Source organism: Calonectris borealis, chromosome 3 (assembly GCF_964195595.1).
Source record: "Calonectris borealis chromosome 3, bCalBor7.hap1.2, whole genome shotgun sequence".
NCBI classification, from domain to species: domain Eukaryota; kingdom Metazoa; phylum Chordata; class Aves; order Procellariiformes; family Procellariidae; genus Calonectris; species Calonectris borealis.
In genome coordinates, this window is record NC_134314.1 from 17,772,191 (window position 1) to 17,795,497 (window position 23,307).

Consider the following 23,307-nt stretch of genomic DNA (forward strand, 5'->3'; position numbering starts at 1 on the left):
GAGCTTAGACTTTTAGAAAGAGATTGGTTCTTGATGATTTGTCTCTATTAAAATGTTAATTGGAAAGGGAAGGCTTTTTCTGAGCTGAAGAATATTACAAATACTTTCAATTTAGTTTTTTTTTTCCCTTGGAAGTAAAGAAAGCCTCTGTATTTAAGTGCATTACTTTGGTTTTGATTTTTATTCCCTTTGGCAGACTGGGTAGACCATGAAGAGATCAACAGGAATAGGCAGGAGTAGGCCAGAAACAGTATTCCATTTCTTCCTACACTGTCTTCTCCCAGTTGCTGAAAAGGAGAAAACAATAAGATTTATGTCAACAGATTAACACTCCTGGAAGTGCCTTTTTGAAGGAAGAAGACTTCATCTTTCTTCATGCTTCTCTGCCTGCTTCTTTCTTATTGTGCTGATCAGGGCATGTCTTGTAAGAATCAATGTGTGGGTGCAGTTCTGCTGCAGAGTCCAAGATCACTGCTCAAAGAGGAGGAGAAAGCTTCTGATGTAATGTAACTTTCAGATTTTTAATCCACAACTTCTTTACATCTGTTCCTGAGGTAAATATGCATATTTGGGTTTTTTTAATGAAAGTTTTAGGAATAACTTGCCTCACAGAGGACTGCTGTCAATGTTGCTTTGACCACAAGCTTTATATCCTCATTTAGGATGGTGCTGACTCAAATGCCATAGTTCTATTACTAGATTTGCATCTTGCTCAATATTTTCTCCCCTTTTTATGGAAATTAAGGAATCCAGTATTCTAAGCATAGAATTTGGATTTCTGAATTTCGTTAGAGAATGTCCTCTTTCTTGCAGTCCCTGCTTTCCCAAAGGTATTAATGAGAAATGTTCCATCTGGCTTTTCCAGGAGAAAAGCACGTAGAGTACATGAGAGATACATGTAGAAGGAAAAAAGTGTGTGTGAGAACTTCAGCTCAGTTCAATTTTCTACATTGCTTGCATTTTATTTTTGCATTTCGTGATGTGTTCTGTGGCTTATTGCAAGAAATTTGATACACAAAGTATTTGAACAGTCTGTAAATTAGAAGATAGAAAAAAGGTTGTGGGTTACCTCCCTCTTAACAAATAAATGTTTCTGAAATTACTGGTGCTAAAGCCTCATTCTCACTCAAAAATACTTGTTTGCATCGATCAGGAGAAAGAGAGGTGTAGACTATGTGCCCTCAGAGCATAGCTGAACTCCTTAATCAAACAATGTTTAGCATATGGAATATGTGTTCAAAAAAGGTATGTGACTATATAATGCAAAATGTGAAATCTTTGCAGCAAATGTAACCTTGGTTTGATAATGTTGGAAACATTTGAAAGAAATCTGAGTAGTACTAAAATGTTACAACACAAAAACAACTCCTGTGGGTGTGTCTCTTTCATTCCTATTCTTGTGTTGGTCTTGCCAGATCATCAGCATCTTGACTGGCTCCCACAGCTGTTTTTCCTCTTTATTGCATCTGAGCCCTTAACAGACTCTGGATTATAAATACTTTAAATACAGATGTCTTTCCACCTACATACTGGATCATTTTTAGGCAGATTCCTTTTCTTTCATTTCTAAAAATGTTTATTTGGGAAACAAAGCTTGATAATAGAATTTTGGAAAAGGAGGCTGGAAGGGTTTTGAGAGTTTATCTGGACCTCTAATCAAAGGCAGTTTGAGATGTTTTAAAAATTAAAAAAAAAAAAATCCACAGAGTTTCCAGCCTTGTTAGACAATCTGTATAGGTGCTTAACTATGCTTCCAGTTAGGCTAAACTTAGGCTAATTTTTAAGATAACCTAAGTCTTCTGTAGTTTGAGCCCCTTCATCTGCGTAGGGAAGTATATTTCCTTCCTTTTTGTAGCAGTCTTCTATTTATATTATCTCATTTCAGTCCAGTCAAGCCTGAACAAGTCTGTTTAAATCTCTCCTCAGGTTGTGTTTTCAAGACCTCTTTCCATTTTTGTGTAGCTGCTTTTGGACTTCTTTCTGTTTTTCTATGTCATTTGTAGATGTGCTTTTCAAAACAGGTTGAGGTATTTGTAATGCTAAGGAAAGTAAAAAGCTTATTCTGTCTGTTTTGCAACACTGTGACTTTCCACAGATCCTTTTCTGCTCTAATGCTACCTAATAGTTGGTTTCCATTACAGATTAGTATGGTTGATTACTTAGAGCCAAAATTGTGCTTTGCACACAATTTAATTCAACTCCAAGACTGTAGGAAAATGCTAAGGGCTTCAATATCCTTACTGGAGAGAAAGGATTCTGGGAGGCTTATAAATACTAGGCATCAAAATCTAAAATGGTTTCCTGCTATAAGACGTTAAGATAAAGCTTTCATGAGGATAGGGTAAACTTCTAAAGGGAGATTTTTAAGTTTATCTTACCTGGCTTCTGATATAGCACAGACATAGTATTTCCCATGCTTATTATAACCAATAACTTGTTTAATTAAATGTATTTCACAGTCAAGATTGGATGCTTTTGCAGAAGATTCTGAGAGTCAGAAAATGTTTTCCATTGAAAGTTGATTCCCATAATCATTTTTACTGATTCTAGTCTGAATGTTTTTGAGCTATATTCCTGGCATTATTTCTTGTTATGCCTGCCTGTTTTTCGCCTTTTTAATAGGTCTTCTAATGGACCTCCCATTCTTTCACTATGAAAGTAATGTTTGTCTTCTAACCAGGTATTTTCTAGTCTGTGCCATCTGGTTCTTGCAACTGCTTCTGATTTATCTGGTCCTGACAAGGATACAGAGTTAAGTGAGCCATTGGTTTGACCCATTATGTAAAACAAAAATTGCCTAAGAAATACCAAGGTAAATTCCAGTGAACAAAATGCATTGTGACTCATTTCTTCCTTTTAAGACAAAGATAGGTGGATCTCTTGTATGGAGGGGGAAATTGCTTCTTCCTTTGAGAGCTTGCTTAGGGATTAAGGGACTGAGAAATTGCTGAATTGTGGCAAAAGGAGAGTCTCAGTGGGAGCTGCTGATGCCCATGGCTCATCTAGAGGCTGCGAGGCTTCGGTGAGGGGCCAGGAGCGGGCAGCCAGGCCTCGGAGGGGACAGGGAGAGCTTCCGAGGGACTGGGGGTAATTGAGCAAAATCGGCCACCGTTCAGAAAATAGTAGAATTGGCTGGAAGTACGGGCCTGTCTGCCAAGGACACAATGAACAGAGGGAGGGATGTGCTTTTTGTTCTGTCTGCCCTACTTGCTCTCAGATTTTTCTGTTTAAATTTAAAGCTTCTAGTTCTTGTTTTAGTAATGCTTGTGTGTGTGCTGGTTTGGTTTGGTTTTGTGTGTCATGTTCCCCCTGCCCCAAATCAAAAGCCTTTATAACACTTCTGGAAAGGGGGGGATCCAGACATGTAATTTTTAAAACTGTGGCTAAGTCTGGGTGCTTTGCATAACTCCTGTCCTTCCCTGACTAAGTGGTTTGGGGCATGCATATGTAGAGATTTTTTTTTTAATGATGGTTTCCCACAGCAAATCGTAGTGACTTGTGGAGCATGTGGTTGTTAAAGTAAATCATCTTTTTGACTCCTTTCCTCTCAGATGCTCCTGATATTTCTTTCAAAGTATCTTTACAAATGTTTGGCATCTTTAATAAAAATGTGGATTTTTCTACAATCTCTGCCACCTAAACTAAAAGTTGAGATGAAACATTTGCTCTCATCATTACAGGCTTCTGTAACTTAAAAATGAGTATTTGGGAGTAAATAGTTTTGTAGATAGAGCAGTAAGAGAAATCTGAGATTTAACTGTGATGCTTACAGTGCAATGGAATCTTCTATTTAAATTCACATTTTAGGAATTTGCAAGTTTGTATAGAAGGTACATGTTTCTACTATTACATAAATTGAAATACTGGAATTTTAAAGCTCGGTGCTTTTAGTAGAATTTCATAAATATAGCAGTATTTTATAACTTACTATATGGTGATGTATAGATACTATACAGATGAAACTATGTGCAAAAGTATCATTGTTGTTGCATTTATCCCATGTGGCAACATCTCAGTTGTGCATCCGGTGATACTCTTCTTGTGCAACTCTCCTCTTTCGCAAGTGCTAGGAAGAATTTTGATTATTTGAGGAGAATTAACTTGTTTTGGGTCAAAAAGCCGTTAGACACTACTATTTTATGCTTGGAATGCAGCTATGTTATTATTTGATGGCAAACTTCAGTAGAAAAAAGTTGCTCATTTTCTTTGCCACATTTTATCTTAGAAAATTAACAGTTAAATAAACTCTTAAATTAACAGTTAAATTTATAAATTTAACTGTTAATTAATTCATAGAATGAGAGATTTCAGGTGGAAGTGACCTCAAGAGGTCTCTGATCCAGCTTCCTGCTCAAAGCAGGGTCAGTGATGGGGTCAAATGAGGTTACTCAGGACTTGTTGGGTCCGGATGACTGTCATCATCCTATGCTGTTCTTCAAGCTGATAATCAGCTAGGAGTAGATCTATAAAAGATCAAAGTAGACCTTGAGAACAACAACCTGCCCTACACTTTATTGTCCACATTGAATTAAAATTGACCGCAGTTAATGTATTTGATTACCACTTCCTAAAACATACCTTAGGCTAACAAAACAAAGTGCAAAGCTGTGGTCGTCTTAACAGCATTTCTAATAGTCTGAGGTTTTCCTGTCTTCCTTGCAAATCTGGTCTCATGGTTTTTGCAGTGGTCCAGTATGATTTGGGCAGTGATGAATAACTACTCCTCTGGATTAAAATCTTTGTCCCTTTATTCTTGCAGTCATAGATTTCCTAAGAGAGATATGTTCGTCCTTTTTTCTATGTTAGTACATTCACAGGCATTACTGCTTCACTGTTGAAATAATTTGAGAAATAAATTGAGTCATTGCAAAGGTTTAGCATGTCTGTATCTAGTGGCAATAATGAGTTTAGGCTAGAGGTGTGCTAATATGTTCATGATCTCCTAAAAGTGCCTTCTCAGGCAAAGGTACAGTTAACTTAAGGGAACGCTGTTGATTTTCTGGCTATGTCACTGATTTAATTTATTAGTAGCTGAAGGCTAACCTACATGCTGCTTTTGGTTATAATAAAAATATCTGATCCGCATCGGAGAGCCTTCATATAGACTGAAAATACTTCAGTAAACCAACAACTGAAAAGTTTAAGATTATTGTCTTTAGCTATTAAGTAATTAATTCACTATGAATTGTGACATGACTGAAGCTCCCTCCTGTAAGTGTTGAAGTAGAATGCTTTTTCTCATGACGACTTCTGTTGATTCTTTATTCCCTGTCCTTTTTCACTCTACACTTTTCTTGTTATCTTTGCATTTCCAGAGATGAAGTATGACAAGGTTCTGGCATTCAGCTGAACTCACCAAAGCAAAATATGAATCTTGCAATCTGTGTGCTTGTTTTTAATTCTGTGCTCTTCTCACAAGACTGCCACCAACTTTTTTCTTCTTCTTGCCTCTTCCTAGTTAGAATGTGTGTGCTGGCGTAAGACTCTCTGTGAAATGGTGTTATAGCAAACAGTATTTGTCCCTAACGCCTAGCAAAAGTTTGAAAAGCATTCCATCTTGACATTTTGTCAAACTAATGCCATTTAGATTTTCTCTACTCATTTCTAAGTAACAAAAAGGCCTAAACATAATGTTTTCAGACTAGTACTGTCTTAACAGAATGCTTTCTTAACTATTCCAACAACTAAAGGTGGGAGGAGAGTGATTACTAGTAGAAGAAGAACATTATAAATGGTTGCACAGCTAGGACTCTGAGTATTGAATAGTAATTTAAATTTAGCCCTGAATGGAGGGATACCTAGTCGTCTCAAGGTCAAGCAATTTTGAAAACATAACTTGTAATCAAATAACTAAAGCAAAAAATAGGAATATAAACACAATGTGTTTTGTTTCAGATGAATAGAATGTAGCTCATTCAAACCCCTCATGGGGGAGTTCATTACTCTGGTCTGTGACTAGATAGATAACGTATGGATTTCGGTGGCCAAAACAGTATGAAAATCTGTTTGCTTAAAAGATGCAGTCTACTTCCTCTCACATTCTTGATTACTAATAAGTGTCATAAACCCCAAACATGTCAAACTGTTTTCTAAGGCATGTAGAACAGGACACGCACATTTAGCTGAAGCTTTTCTTCAAATGTGGTTTATAATGAAAATGCAGAAGGAAGCTTAACTGCAGTGACACTGCCAGGCATCACAGTAATGAATAATCAGAGAGTGTGCACTGTGTGCTTGTGTTAGATTAGTTTGTCTTGACTGTTATAATATAAGTGATTTTTCAAAGTCTTGACATTCCTGGCAAGTGCAGCGTAGGAGCTTCTGGATGCATGCTAAATTTCTGGCTGACTGGCAGTCACGCTATTTTTAGGCTTGAAGGGTTACAGTGTGGAGTTTAACATGCTTAGAATGAAATTTAAAATTCTCTTCAATCTGAAAATTAGTAATTTTAATTTGAACACAATTTATATGTATGTGGGATGCTTTCCAACAAAACTTGTCTTGGAGAGTAGACAAGTTTAGTGTTTAGGTGTTCCTATAATAGTGACCATAAAGCGGTTCAGTGAATTGTAATCTTTAACGCACTTACTCATAGAATGCTCTTGTAAACTAGGTAAGTGTTTCTATTCATGTTTTATAGATGGGGCAGTCAGAGGAATTGAAATAGCTCTGTAAATTTAGCTCCTAAATATCAAGGTTCTGTGGATTTATACAATGGGAATTTGAATGCCTAAAGAACAACTATATAAATAGGAACACTTGCATTTGTGGATCTTGGTTTAAGTCACCCGTTTGTAATCGTACAGTGAGTCTGTGATGGGCCTCCCAGGCTGCTGGAGTTCAGTTCTCTTTCTTGGTCGTTCTGCCTGTCTGTGCTGGCTGTTGAGCGGTGTTGTGGTGAACTCTCTAACGCGTAGTGGGACCTTTGCCACCATAATAATAGTAATCTGCTTCTGTATGTATGTAACATGTATTTCTTGCTATGAACAAATAGGTATAAACTATTTCCTGTAAATTACTTTTTTGACTGTTGCTCTAAGGCTAACGAACTTGATTCTAAGGGAGAATATTTGGTTTTTAATAGCGTAAATACAGGGGTTTTCGCTGCATACTGTCTAGAATTATGCTTAAAAAGAAATTTGAGCATATTTCCTAATTCAGACTAGTACCGGTCATGAAAAATACAAATCAAGACAAACTCTCTTCTCAGTCTCTTTTTTGTAGTTCAGGTTTAAAATTCATAGATGTCTCTGTAGAATTCTCTTGTGACTTTTGTGTTACCTGTAGATAAAGGAATTTAAGTAACAAAAATTATCACAAAGGAAGTTTTGAGCTGGCAAAATGATTGCAGATACCTTCCTTGTACATAACTTGCAGCCTCCAGGCAGTCCTGCTAGCAGCAGCAGATTTTGTTCATTGATAAGTCAGTGTCACAAAAGATTTGGGAGTGACAAGTTCATTTGCTTGGGCACGCTGTTTGTGACGAGAAAAATAAGTGGTCTTAGCTCGCATAAAGAATGGCTCTGTGTTTGGTCATATCCATACTTGTACAAAACAGAATAAACCAGTAGTATGAGGGAGTTACCAGGTACTCAGTAAGTATGAAGTGTTTGAATGGTGGGAGAAAGAAATTGATGAAGTAAGATTGATTATTATTTATTTGCTTGAGAGAATTTTAAGTGACTTTTCTCAGTTATATTAGTTCAAAATTCATTGCTGAGGTCTGTAGTGAGTTTAAGGGAATATAAGAGAGAGAGAGTAATTCAGGAAGTTAATGGAACACCTTGATCAGGAGTGATAGGCAAATGGCACTAATATGGGTGTACATACAGGTGAATAATTCATGATTTTGATTCAAATCTCGAAGGATAATTGATGAACAACCTGACATTCCTTATCCTTCTTAGCATTGACATGAAAACTGTATTTATACAGATATGTAGCCTCTTCCACTAGCATATATTGTGATTAAAGATATGTATATGTATATATAAACAAAAAGTTTCTGCTAGTTGACTTTATACAATATGTTGTTAGGGAGAGGTCATATGATTCTTTCGGCTGGAATAAACTGAGCAATTCTGATTTTTTTTTTAAATTATTTTTATTTTTAGTTAATTGTGAGATAATTTGATTGCTCTAGGCATTTAGAGGGAAGCTTTTGAAGAGCATTAGAAGATCATGAACACAAGTGGTTTTGTACGTCTTTACTGAAGAGCAGGGAGATTACAAAGCAGAGTGCAAGCAGTTCCGTGGCTAGTGTAGGCTGAAAGTGCAGCTAAGTTCAAATGTGTATGGAGCTAGGATCAAAACAGTATTCAAGTAAATCGAAACTGAAAAAAGATATAGTTTATATAATTATAAATATGTGTAATGTATAACTATATACTCTGAGAATACAGTTACTTCCTAACTTGGAGATCATAAATGTAGCTTTGAATAATTATTGTTTGCCTGGGGTTAACATATGACAGTCCGTGAGTGATTGTGCCATGACTTGGACTGTCACTGAGTAGTTAATTTTCTTTTTTTGGTTTCCCAGTGTTAAATGGAAGAAGGAGAAATGTTCCAAAAATACATGCAAGACTTTTTTCATATTGGGTTCCTTGTGTACTTGCATGCAACAATCTACAGGTACTGATTCTTCCTACCCATCAAACTGAAGTATTTCCTTGTGAGTGTACAGTAGGACACAAATAACCATTATGCATAGAGCTCACTTTTGCTGAGGATTGGTTTCTTGCCCTGCCATTTCTATCGCATGTCACTCTTTTTGTGGAGTATCTCAAATTCACCCCTGGAAGTAGTCAATAGGGTTTCTGTTATGTGGAAGAAAAGAGATCTGCTTGAAAATAGAAGTTGCCATCCTGTATTCAGGAGTGAGCTGTGTCAGGCTTCACCATGGAGCAAAGAAAATGGAGCTACCGAGAGGTTTTCTCCAGGCTGGGAGCAGGAGACAGCTGACTTAGATCTCTACATGTGATTCTGCAGGAGCATGTGACAAATACTGTGACAGTGGTGAAGTTGATGCATCATGTGAATGTTATATACATTGTCATGCATTGATTATAAATTGCTGTGTGATTGTGGTGCTTTAACTTAGCTTGGGTGGGGGGGTGTGGGAGAGAAAACTGGACAGAAATGAAACAAGTCATCTGAAGGGATAGGTCTTTCCAGGTTAAAGGAATGTTAAGCATCAGAGCAAAGCAGGCATTTCATTTAAGCTATATTTTAAGTAAATCAGATTTTTCAGAAAAGCTTTTATTCCAAATGTTGTGCTGCTTGAGATGCATGTCTGATTGCAAGACGATGTAAATAGCTCAGGAAGGAACAGGGCTGCAGGTCTGGTGCAGGTCAGACCAGCTGTGGGGCTTGCAGTCGACTCTGTGGCCAGTTGAAATCGGAACTGTTTGATTTCTTCCTGAAGGTGAAGCAAGAAATAGGGTGGGAAGTAGAGTACCATCATCCCCTCTGATAAGTACCTCTGTAAAAGAGGGCATTTTGTTTTGAGAAATGGTTTAAAAGGAAATGCAGCTAATTTCTGGATGTGTTAGGTTGTTAACACAAACTAACTCCTGGCTTTCCTTTGATATTGGAATCATTCAAATATTCCATTCCTGTAACTAAATTTGATTCCTGTGGCCTTTAACTTTGCATACTCCACCTTGCAGGGATTTGGGTTGTTTATTAATCTGCTGGCTGCCCTGTGTACTGATTCTGGCTGCACAACCACCTTCTCAGCAAATCACATCCCATATGTTTCCCAGCTGCTGCCATCCTTAACGCATTGCAGAAAATGTCTGCTGGCTGGCTGAACACAAATTCCAGCTGGCATCACCTCATGACTGAGCAAAACTCCCCCGTCTCTCCCAGCCGTGTTACAGTCGCGCTGTTTCTCCGTCTCAGGTGTTGTGCCTCCAGGCGAGGATGTGGGGTTGCAGCAGAGCTTGGGGGGCTGAGACAGCTGGGAATCTGTTCTGCTCCACAGCCAGGAAGGAGCAAGAGCTGTGGGGATGTGCATAGGGTACGGAGGGGGTGTGTAGCTAGAGCAGGGTGATGAGTGGATGAATGAAAATAACAGCTCGCTCTTATCTTTGTCCAAGATGATACTTGCCAAGTACCGAGTTATGGCAGTAACGGGTTTAATGATTGACCTCACCATGGTTTTGCCAGCAGAGAATTTGTTCTGTTTTACTGGCTGTGAGTTCTTGTATGAAGCTTTATGGTCCACTGAAACAAAATTACTTAGTCTTGCAAAATATTTTGTATTTAGCAGTTCTAGTTTATAGTTGCTAAAGCATTATGGCTAGTAGGGCTGTACTTCAAAATAGTACTTTCAAGAGTCCTATTATTGTCAAAGTTCTGTAATAACATCTTTATTTCCTTAAAAATATTCTACAGAAGTTGTGTTGCTGCCTGGCTCCTCAAAGGAGACCGTTTTCTGGCTATGTGCTCCATGGGTTTCTGCTGGTTTGCAAAAGTAAAGATACTGGGCATGGTTCTGGTGTTTGAAAGAAGGTTACTTATGTATCACACAGCAGAAAGAGGAAGGATAAAATCACTTGCATGCTGTGATGCTGAAACATCATATAGTTATGCAAATATTTTGTATGGAAAAATGGGTGAACACATGAAAATTCACAGCGCCAGCATAGAATTGTTTGTGGAACTTAGAAGCTATTTTATTTCTGAGTTATGAGTACTTGTCTTTGTCAGAAGGTGTGTCAAGAATCTCCTTCCTTCATGTGGGCTTTGTAAGGTGGATTCCAGCATCAGGGAGTTCTGCCTTTACGTATTTTGTGTTGTGAAGCTGGTAGGCTTTCTTCTTTATCTGTGTTTTTAAGTGCTATGTACTATTGTCAACTTTTTAAAATATAAAGGTCAGTTCTGGTGCTCTTATCTACATTGTTTACTGTTACACTTTCAAGCAATTGCAGACATAGGGGTTGATGACACACTATGGTTTTTCAGGTGAGAGAGAACTTAGGTAACCTCTCATGTCTCATCTCAGTTTAACGTTACGATTTTGGACAGGGTCAACTTCAGCTGTAACCTTTGAGTCTGATAAGGGATAAAAGAAATTTTTCTATTCCCACCCTTCCTGGTTCCATGTTCCTTTGGAAACTTACAGGAAGAATGAAGCGCACATCATGTTTCTTCCATCCCAGGGAAGAAATGAAAGCACCCTCCTCCCTGCCTCCCTTTTAGTTGTAGATGATGTTCCTCTCTTGTACGAGAGCCTGAAGCTGATGTCCTCGTCCTTGAGACGTTCCAGGTTTGGAGGGAGCGAGGTGAGAGGTTGGAAAGCGAGAGAATTTAAACTCAGGGAAAAATACCAAGTTTTTAGTATGCATTTTGACAAGAATATCTGTGTTGTATTTGTCATGTATTAATGTTGCATTTCAAATATGGCCTGTAGCTATAAATGGAATGATAATTTAATTTAGCTTGGTTCAAGATTTACTTTACCAAGCCATTATGTTGCGATTGTGTAGTAAAACATCAAAATACATTAGGCAAGTGATAATGTTTACAGTGAATCTGTACTAAAAAAACTAGCAAAACCATTGCAAATGGGTTCTGGGTGCCGTTGAGCTGACGAAGCCTCATGTCCAATGGCTTTGTGTGTATGGTTGTATACAGGAAACCGATGGGCCTGGATAGCTTTTGCTCTACTGGCTGAGCAAGACCCAACATAGACCCTAGCGGGTCCGGAGGCGTGGGCCTGACGCATGGCCAGCACGTGCTGACCAGCTCATCAAGCCACTGCACCGTAGCGGCAGGCAGGCTAAGCAAGTGGCATTGGAGGCCGCATGCAGCCATTGTGCCATATGTTGGTAGGACTGCTTTAAAATGGCTATCAGACCCAAAACTCTTCAACTGAAGGTTGAAGAGGGATGGGGTGGGATAGTTGGATTGCTCGTTACCAAAGCATGATGGTATGCATGCTTCCTTCTCTGGAAATGGGCTCATATACTGTATGGTTTTGTATTTTTTGGGTTTTTTTCAATGCGTTTTGGATCTTTGCTTGAAGTAATCAGAAGGGACAGACTAGCGTGTGGATTAGAAGGCTTCCAACTGGCTCAAAAGGATTAATATTGCTCACATTTTAGATAGTCATTTCTTGAAATACAGAGAGGATGGGGAGTTGGTTAAGGCTATACACTCAGAGTCTGTTACTGATTACATCATAAAACGGATCCATGTTCTGAGTAATACTGATGATGTATGTCAATAGTGCATCCATAGTTTGAACAGGAATTGTGTAAAGAGGAATCTCTTCTTGGTGTAACAACAGCAGGTTGTGGCAGGCTAGCTTATCTTGTGACTGTTAGACAGTCAAAACTAAGCTAATTCTAATCAGTATTTTTATTGGCTTGTACTTGATGATTACAGAATTAAAGAGGTGTTTAGCTTTGGCACTTTGGACCTTTTAGCTTGCTGTATATTTTTCCCCCTGAAGTTTTGCTGACAAATATTGTATGTTCTAACTGCATAGAGGTGAATTTCTCTGTGCGAACAATGAAAACTAATTAGAATTTAAGCAATTAATATAGCTGCATTTTGGTAAGAATTCAGTTCTGACCCTAGAGACAAGAATTTATTTTTTTAGGGTTTTTATGTTGGCACAAGCAGTAGGAAAAAGAAACAAACAAACCCAGGCAGCAGCTTTCAGCACAGGGCATGGGAAAACTCGGAGGCTATTCTGCCACCTTTTCTAAAAATCAAAGCAGTATAATGTTACATGGTGGTCAGATTTGCCTTTAGAAACCGAATAATTACACTTTTTTTTTTTTAAATTGTCTTATTTTCTAACAGAATGGAAGGAGTGGATCTTGACTGGACATGAAACCTTTATTCCAAGACTAAATCTGTTGTATATGCTGACTAGCTGGTGAAAAAGTGCCCTATGTTGATTGGTTTATTTAACTTTCTTCCAGCAAAATAACATAGTGTGCTGTTGTCCTTCCACTGCATGGGAAGAGCCTAAAATAACAGAAGCTGTTATGACATCTCCCAAAGCGTGCCTTTGTCAAGGTCGCAGTTCTATTTTTGCTGCATTTTGTGCAAACAGAGATAGGTATGGTAGGTACTGGACCAAATGTTTTATAACTAAGATGCTGAGTCCCCCAAAAGTGTAAAATCAAACAAAAATGCAACTCTCACCCTGGTTATGCAAATACAATCAGCATATATCCTATGGTTAGCCTGGGCATGTGTGCAGCCCAGCTTGCCCGTCAGTGGATACAAAGCTGTGGAATTAACCCATGGATGTTCTTGCTCTTTCTTGGCCAGCAACCCAGAATTTCTGAGGGACACAGATAAAAGCTGGGGGTTCTCTGTTAAACTACAGAATATAAAGCTATGGAATCTTTATATAAGCAGGTTCTGCTGGCTCATTCTGTGCTATCAAATTTGTACATAGTTATGTTGAAAATGTAGAAATTAACAGATCTTTCTCAAGTGTATTTGGAGCAACAGAGGGTGGTAAAGATGAGGGTGTGCTTTGGAGCAAGAAGTTGATAGAGGAGTAATATGCTGCGGATTATTAAATGCGTGGATGCCATTTTTGAATCCAGGTCTTTAAGGTGCTCATGGTTTGAGTCTGGGAGAGCATTGAGAAGTAGTTTCTGTCCTTGTTCTGCTCATCTGCTTTCCTGGGCATCTGTGTTTTACCTGCTGCTTTGGGGAGGAACGCAGTCCTGGATCCTGGGCTATAGATGGAGACTTCGCCTGACCTGTGCTGCCACTTGTGTGGCAGCACTTTATGTCCTTCTCTGTTACAGATGATGTGGTGGGCAGGATAGTAGGTGTATCACCTGGTGGGCAGGATAGTAGGTGGAATGAATTTATAAGGCAACACTGGATAAAAAGGCTTTGCCTATAAGGAAAAAAATCAGCTGTTCAAACAAAATCAGACCACTTTGCACTGAAGTAGATGAGCAGCGCTGGTGTGAATGTTCTGTTGGCTCTGCTGAATTTGTGAGGACAATAAAAAAAGAGCAGTGTACAGGAATGAGACTGATGAGGTTTTCTGCATTAGCAGAAATGGTGCTTCAGAAGTCTATTTAATGTAGCTACTCCAGTTTAGCAGTAGAAAGTGTAACAGAAAATGTATATCAAATTCCATTGAGATGTTTGGAAAGTAAAAGAAAGTTCCTGTAATGTGAAAGAACTGAAGCCTGTATGTTTCTACGTGTGTATGTATATGTAAGTATACATACAGATATAAGGAAGCTTTTTGGCTATACATATATGCAGGTAAAAAACCCTAACAATTTATTTTGATTAATGTTACTTGACAAAAAATTACTGGACAAGAAATAATGATATAGGGCAATGTATTTTCTTTGCTAATAAGAGATTCCTTTGCACTTTTTTTTTTTTTTGAATAGAATTAAAGTCTTGATGCTCACCTTCTGTAGAGTACTACTTGGAGAGGCTGTTTATGTAGTATGTAGTAACATATATGTTTATAGTATGTTATAAGTTATATCTTATGTATAATATGTTAAATATACTTTTAAAAATCTCTTCGGTTAGTTTACTTGATATATTTGTTTTTAAAGGAATGATAGAATTTTATGGATAGAACATAACAAATATTATTTTTAGTGCTCTAGGAAGTTCAAAACAGTCAGGAATTAAAACATAATATGGCAGAGTTGTACAAGAGGAGCCCTCCTGTATAATGGGTTATGCAGTATTGTTTGCTTAAAATCTATTTTGGTTTTTTTTAAAAAACTTTAAAGCAGAAGTTAGACATATCAGACAATCTGTTCTGCTTTCTGCTACTTCATTACCGCAGTGTCTCTCAGACACGTCTGACTTTGTTGTATCTGTTGATAGATAAAGTAAGGTCATTTTGACAAAGATCCTGTGATTTAATCTCAAACATATTCTAAATGAATGTCTTTGTCTTTTTGTTATATATAGTACAATATTCGTTACAGGTCAATTTGTCTTAAAGTTATTTGTAATAATAACAATATTGTGACTTGCTTCTAGTTGTTCATGTCCAGACTGAATTACTTCTGTCATTCTGCTCACAAGAACATTATTCACTGCGTAGCAGGTATAGACTAACACTGACTTTTAAGACCAATTGCTTTTCTGCTGTAAGAGAAAATTTAGCCTTGGGTAAAACTGTTGCATTCATGTACAGCCTGTAATTAATTTTGTTGTAGTTGGGTAAAACTTCATGTGGTTGAGCTCTGCAAAACCTTACTCAATTTTCTGATTTAAGGGGTGTTTTTGGTGAATGAGACTTTGAAGAGAGTAGGAAGCATGCAGTAAGAGTACTTTAGAAAGCATTTTCAGATCTGTGTTGAATCTTTTTTAAGTAAAGCTGGATTTGTATGAGAGTTAGGATGATCAGCAAGTTGCACCACAAACCTGCAGGAGAAACAACAGGCATGACACAAGTTTGTTGTAAACCTTTTAAATTTTCTTTGGGGAGAACATGTTGCTGTAATGTTACTGTACTTTCCCTGGTTAAATGACATTTCTCATCAACAAGGGATGTGATGTGGCATGGCTAGTGTGCAGAGATGCACTTGGAAGGTGAAAAGCATTGTATGGGTTGCAAGTTCCTGTATTTTCCTCGTCCATTAAAAATTTGAAGTCTTCCAAGTTGTGTGTAACTTGGAGCTGGTGGCTGACATAGTTGAAAGATAGTTAAAATTCATAGTTGTGTTTGGTGAAAGCAACATAGCAGCAAGTTTCACTGCTTTGTGAGAGGACAGCTTTTGGTTTAGGTTGTAAAATGGAATCTGGAATCTCAGAAGTTTAAAGTTTTTTTTCTTTCTTCCATTTCTGCACTATAACTTCAGTGTGGATATTAACTGAATGTTGCAAGAAATCCCACCGTGTCGGTTATGATGGCTAACATCTGTTTCAAAGGATATCTGGAAGTACCCAGGTGGCTGACAATTTGGTCAGCAGATACCAAAACCAGAGAAATGCTGTATAAACATGAAGGCAAGAAAGGATGCGCTCATTTTGTTGCTGTTCTTTCTAACTGGACTTTTTGTAGTAAAGTTAGGTTTTGGTTTGGAAGAGGGTATGGGGAAGCATAGCAGATGCTGGATTTGATAGATGTTTTTGGCTTTCCTCAAGGCAAAGTGCTAGCTGGGCTCCTGCTCAAGTGTCACAGCAAATGATATTTTCTCCTTTAAAGATGTTGGGAAAGCTCTGTCCCTCCTCCTTGTCGTCTTTACTGCAAGGGCACATTGCTGGCTCATGTTCAACTTGGTGTCCACCAGGACCCCCAGGTCGATGTCTTTCTTATGCTGGGGGCCCCAGAGCTGGATGCTTACTCCAGAGCAGAGTAGAGTAGAGGGGCAGAATCGCCTCCCTCGACCTGCTGGCCACGCTTCTTTTGATGCAGCCCAGGATACGGTTGGCCTTCTGGGCTGCGAGTGCACATTGTCAGCTCATGTCCAGCTTTTCATCCTTTGGTGTCATCAGCAAACTTGATGAGGCTACACTCTGCCCAATCGTCCAGATCATTAATGAGGATGTTAAAGAGGATCAGACCCAGTATTGACCCCTGGGGTACACAGCTAGTTACTGGTCTCCAACTCAACTTTGTGCCACTGATCACCAGCTTGTGGGCCTGGCTGTTCAGCCTGTTTTCTATCCTCTTGACTGTCTGCTCATCCAGTCCATACATCATCAGTTTGTCTACGAGGATCCTATGGGACAGAGAGTCAAAAGCTTTTCTGAAGTCCAGGTAGACAATATCCACTGCTCTCCCCTCATCTACCAGGCCAGTCATTTCATCGTAGAAAGTTAACTTGCTGTAGGAGTTGGAAGGCATTTAAGCCCCAGGAACCTGCAAGTGAAGAAGTAACCTGCCCTACATGTTTCACTGTTCCATAATCAGGTAGCATTTCTGCCTCAGTCTGTGTTCCTAAGTGTAGGACACTACAACGTGGTTTAAACTACTTGTATTAGCTACAAATATAATCTTTCACCTTTCATGGAACACCTGTGGTTAGAGTTGTAGAAGTACAGAGCACTTGTGTGCGTGTGATAAATGTACTGGTGATAACCTTTCTGTCAACGTCAAAAAAAAGACAAGTTCGCCCAAGAATTGACCTTGCATCTCCCCAGTTTGGTATTCAGACCCATGTAATCTCTTTATTTCTCAATTTTCTCATCTGTGTAGAACTGGGGTAACATTGAGTATCACTAAAATTCTTCTTAAAGAGCAATGCAATTTTTATGAAACATTTGAATGCATGGAGGATAACTGAGGAAGTGCTCATGGGGAAATCCCAAACTTCTCGAGTGCAGCATGTGGAAGGTATGGAACAAGTAAAATCACTGGATGTGTCTTGAACTTAAATGCAAAGCCTTTAAAAAATATCAAGAATAATGACCTGTTTCTTCAATGAGACAGGAATTTGCAGTTGCATGTTCACATAATGCTGCAGGACTGTTATCATAATGACTATATAGAAAAGAACCTAAGGTTTCCTGACTTCTCAGTGCTTTTCTTCTTTTAGGATATTTATTAGTTTTTCTTCACTTCTATACTTATCAGCCTAGCTTTTCTGCTTGCAAAAGGATGTCTTCATAATGTTGTGTTTAAAAACAGTGTAAATTTTTTATGACATGAACTATGAGGTAGAAACTGGTATCTGTTTTCTTCCATCTGAGAGTGTGTACCTCAGTTTTATTAAGTGTATTTCTTGCCCTAACAAAGTATGGATTGCTGCTATGGATAACATTTTAAGTTATGAAAGCTGTAGATAGCGTCACTTTTGTAATTCTGTTTTTTCTAGACCTATTGCAATATACTGTGAATAGACTGTTGTTAATAAATACATGATCTTGCCAGTGGGGATAAAATGACAATCTCTTAAAGAAAACTACAGTATTTTAATTTTTCTTGGCTTTTTAGTATGCTATCTATGGGTGGGTATGTAGGTATCTCTACACATAACAAGTTACTTTTAATCTAGGATTGCTTAGTATGTAAATCAAGAGGCTTGTAAAGCTGAAAATCATACTGAATTTTTAGTGAATGGAAGAACAGGGACTGATCTCAGCGTGGGCAAACAAAACCCACATACTTCTCATTCATGTGAAACCTGGGTGATTTGAGGGGGGGTAGTTTTTCTTAAAATATCGCAGGAAAATTTTAATTCCAAACTTTTTAAAAACGGTTCTACATTATATCATACCCCTGATAGCTGCAGTCCAGTACATGCTACTTAATTGTGTTAAATTGTTTTTCTTGCTGAAATAATTTGGTATAATTGAGCCAATTATTGTGTAATTTTGTTGGATTCTTACTGTAAACACTTTTGTACCAAGTAGCCACCCAATATAATATTGTTTCTGGATTATTAATATTCATGAAAATAGAAAATAAACTATTGCTAAAACAGGCACCCTAAACCTTTTTTAAAAAAGTAACAAGTGTGGTTTAATGCAGCTACTGATATATAAGGTAATCTGTAACTTGAAAGTTGGATGTTTTAAAATATTAAATGGTTTATATCTAGCACAATTCTTAAGTAAAGATTAAACTGCAAGTGTTCTGTGTGGCAAAAACAGGTATCACTTTCAGATTGAAGAATAATTTCTAAGACTTTAGATTTTTTATGTTAATGCTTTTTTTTGAAAAATACTTATTTGGAAGAGAAAGGAAAACCATGTTCCAAGCTCTTCCTGTAGTGTACCTCACTATTTCACCTAAAATCCAGTCATAGTCATGATTTTCCATTTGGTGTATGAATTTTGTCATTCTAACTGGATTTTGAATGTATAATATGGTCTGCTGTAGGGGTTGCACATTAGTCTTGTGAACATAAAACAAGTGCTTGATTTCATTACCATGAATGTTTCTGAAGCTATGCGGAAAAGTTCAAGACTGTAAAGTTCGTACATAAAGTCTTAAAGGATTAGTTAAGTTCCTGCTGGCATTCACCATCCTTTTTGACTGCGAAGAATATCTGGCAGATTTTGTGAGGTGTATTGGCAAATCAGTTCTCATTAGTATGCTGTTGTACATCTTAAAAATGGTGTTCAAAAAAATCCCTGACCTGAAAAAAATTATAATACTTATATAAGGTGGTTCTTATCTGTGTTTTTCTTGCATTTGCTGAGGTTCAGCTTTAACAGGAGGCATAAAGGCATCCTATTCCTCTTTCACTCAGATATGTTTTAATGTGTATATTTGAAAATTAATTGCCTTTTCCAGTTCCTTTGAAAACAGCAGCAGTGGGATTTGTGGTGCTGAATTTTGAATGTATAGAAATACATTCAGTGGAAATTATGTTTGATGTATAATTTGCCAAATTTCTATGCTCATGTAGACAACTTTGAACTAAAAAAAAAGCTTAACAGATTCATTTTTTCTTTATAGGACTTCCAGTTTTTTACAGTGGCACTTGAAATTATAAAACCTATGCTTTATTTATGTGAATAAATATTTTGGCTAATGATAATAGAATTTGTAAGTTAGTACTGCACACTTTTAAAAAAAGAAAAGTGTATGTGCTTGCATAGAATAAATGTTACCAAAAAAAACAGTCAGGATGAAAGTGTAATTACACATGCCAATTATGTTATATTCACTAGAAATAATTGGAGACTAAACTTTACTTAAAAGGTAGTTTATTCAATGGAGAAATGTTTATGGTTTTTAATTGAAAAGCTTTTTTTCCCATTTTCCTTCCAGGTATTGCTTTGTTTTTGCTTTGGGATACCTCACTGTGTGCCAAATTACTAGAGTCTATATCTTTGATTATGGACAGTATTCTGCTGATTTTTCTGGGTAAGGAGAAGAATAATCTTTCCATCTTGTCGTCCTAAGCGATATTGTATCTGTTACTGGTTTTGTTTTTTTGTCAACCTTTTAAATTTTGGAGAAAGCTGGGCATGTGTGCGCACACACACACCACACTCACCCCCCACACACTTACCACACCCCCCCCCCCCCCCCATGCTTTAATCACGCAAACTGAGGATTTTGGGAACTGTTAGAACCACAAATGCATTATCTGCTGCTTCCTGTTCCTGTCTGAAGAGCATACAGGCTTTGGTGGCTGTGGAATTTTTTTGCTTTTGCTTTTTCCCCTAAAATCTCTGTTATCACCCATGATGAAACTCGAATTGTATCTGATGTACTTGTATGCCTGGCACAGTCTGATACCACTTTGTGAGGAAAATCTGAATGCTTTATGGAATTTAGCTTTTAGCTTCTTTCTTTTTTTGGTTTTATGTTAGAAGGAAAAAGCTAAGGAGAGAGGCACGTGTATGGTGGAGTAGTCACAGCCCTTGGAAATAGAAAGTTTTGTCTATATGTGTTCTTATTTTATATAATGAACTTAAAGCTATATTTGACTTGAGCTGTATGGGAGCAAAACAGTTAAATAGGCAAAGTAAAAATAAACTATATTGGTGATGATTCTTTGTGCTGGAGACAGAGAAGTGAAGCACAACATTTCCTCTAAGTAAATTTGCTCCTGTGATGGTGCTTTTTTTGATTTAAAGGAGAGTATGTATTTTGAAAAACAGAGATGGGGAGTGTTTGCTAGTCTGCTTGAAAAAATGCATTAAATATTTTTTGGGAATACTATGAATGGCATTGGTCTTTGTAGTTTAGTATCTGTGTTGTGTAGTAGAGGTGTGCTCGCTAGCCTTGTTGCTTCTCAGTCTTCATTGGTAACAGGCATGTAGTCCAGAAACTTAACTTGTAGGCTAAAGCCAAAAGCTTTTATGGTTAAGTTCATCTTTTCTGTCATTTTTAGCTGGGTCTTACCTTCTGAAACATCTTTCTACATTTATGCCTACATCCAGGTATCTGCCTTCAAGCCAGATATCCAAGTTCCAATTGTAGTCAGTGGAGATCTGATTGATGTAGACGGTAGAGCCTGGAGGGCATTTCAGCTGACCCACCGCTAAGTATCTACCTTAGTGTGAACAGGGTCACTTGCCAGATGCCCCTGACTCTATTGACTAGATCTCCACTGGATATAATGAGAGCTTGCAACATAGACATATGCATAAAGACACTTTAAAACTAGGTTTACTGATGTTGAATTAAATTTCACTGTTACAAGTGGAACTGTAATCCAAATGCTATCCCTTCCAGTTCACTGTAGGGCCGAAGTGTACAACCTTGGCAGTGATCAAAGCCCTGAGCTGGCTCTGAAAACAGTATAATTGCACTTGTTTGTTGCTGCTCTCAAACTATTAATAGAGTTTGAGCACATCATTGCTCAAATGCAACTGTACTGCTTTCAGATTGTAGCTGTCTTTGTGGCTCTGTTGGTTTGGTGTTAGCTCAGAGATTTCTGTTAGGTCTAAACATGTCCAAAGATTTATGAGATCTGTGCTCTGGATAGAACTGTTCTGAAGCCTAGATTCAACTCTCTGATTGTATGTTTGAGCTGATTTAAACCATCCTTTTCATGCACCAGTTTCGGAGCTTGATGTATGCATATCACATTAAATCTCTGGCATATACTGCATCTGCTCCCTTGAGGCCTGAGACAGAGGTTTCTTCCAAAACAGGAGGAGAAAGAAAATGAACCAAAGGGGGCTATTTGCTGTCAGTTTTCTCTAGTTCCAGGGGAGGAGAGTAAGCTCAAGAAAATAACAAAAATTGCCTAACCAGCTGTTGAACCCCACACTAGCAAGTTCTTTCAAAGATGATGTCATGGATTCATATAGTGGTTAGCCCCAAAAGAGCTTTAAATGTCTGTTTACCTAGATATTTGTCCTAGCATGCCATGCCCATCCGAGGTGTCCAAGCCCAGAGAATCTGCAAAAAGTTTGAAGGAAGGTATCAATGTACTGACAGTGGAGAAAACTGAGGAGACCTCATGCTGGAGGTGCAATTTCTTGTGCAGAGCTGTGTGGTCCTGGCTTCAGTACTAAAAGATCCCAGCTGCCAGTGAGCCTTCCACTGCCTTCTTTGCCTTTCTGCCAGCACCTAAAAGGGATCGTTAAAATCCTGGTTCACAGCCTCGTTGTTCCAGGAAGGACTCTTCCTCTTTTAATTTCTAGATTGTTGCTCCTCAGCCAAATCCCTGAAGATCCTGGAATAGCCACTTGAGAAGGAAAAAAAATACCGGGGTCTGCTATAATAACAATGACGGATGTATCAGCTAGAATTAATGTAAGGTCTGACTGAGCTCTTCCTGCACTCCATCCTTCTACCAGGCACGATCCATGCTGTCACATGTCCACTTACAGAAGGAAAACCCATTACGTTCAGAATCAATTGGAGATTTATGCCAGCATGAGGCAGGTCTACAGCTTAAATGCTAGAAGAGATACGAGGGATTTCCCAGACTGTCTGTTCTTGTTTAGTTTTCTTCCTTGCTGACCCTTGCCTGTCACTCTAGTCTTGATATCAGGATTTTGGGGCACTGATAATACAATAGAAAAAACTTTTTCCCAGATTGCATTTTGAGGACTAGAAATATTGTGTGCTTTGAAGTAACCATAACCTAAAAAAAATTAATTTGACAGACTGAGCCATCTGGCAAAATACCGGCATAGCCCTTTCAATGAAGGAGGACTTGATGGCTCTTGGATTTGTTTTTCTGGCCAACTTAAATATGTTATGAAAAGGCCAAGTGCAGTCAAAAGACTTTAACAAAATTATATGCCCATCCTACAGTACGATTATTTTGTTGTGGGTTTTTTTTTGTCTCCATACTCAGTCTCAGATACTACTAGGTAAATACAGCCCCTGATATATTTTTGACATCTGATTTCGAAGTTAAATTTCTAAACTCTGGTAGCCTACTTTATGCTTTGCCCCATCCCCTCCCTCCCCCCAGGGGAGTTAGCAATGCTGGGATTTACATCAGTCAAAAACTCTTAGATACTATGAAGATGGTTCTCAGTATAAAGCTGACTTGCTTAGTCAGGAAGAATATCTCTTGGACAGTCTAAGATCTGCTCAAGTGTACCAAATTCAAAACAAACTAAACTCTGTTGGAGCCAGCATAATTATGCTGGTTTTTTGTTTTGCCAGATATGTTTACTTGAAGCAAATAATTCTAGATGGAAAAACTAAGCATAGGACCAGGTGTTAGTAGAAACAGTGGAAGTAGTCTGCATATCTAAATAGATAACAAATGTTCAACTTTGGTATATTTTTATTGTCCTTTGCTTACTGCTGTTGTAATTTACAATGCATTTAATTGCTCTTACTGCCCTTTTTTCTTTACTTTTCCCACTGTAAAAAAAATAAACTATGTTAGTAGAAAATAAATGTGAAACACTTTGGCTGTTTTTGTGGAACCTAATGCAGCAATAAAAGGCATGGGTTAT

The 23,307-nt window shown here is 38.0% G+C and overlaps 1 protein-coding gene across 2 annotated transcripts in view; it reads left to right on the forward strand.

The window, feature by feature from the left end:
- MBOAT2 (membrane bound glycerophospholipid O-acyltransferase 2) overlaps positions 1-23,307 on the forward strand; it is a 90,265-nt gene that overhangs the window by 38,668 nt on the left and 28,290 nt on the right. For both annotated transcript variants that reach the window (XM_075145101.1, XM_075145100.1), the window contains one exon: positions 19,697-19,792. In XM_075145101.1, the coding sequence (XP_075001202.1) occupies positions 19,697-19,792 (96 nt within the window). The remainder of the gene's footprint in view (positions 1-19,696; positions 19,793-23,307) is intronic.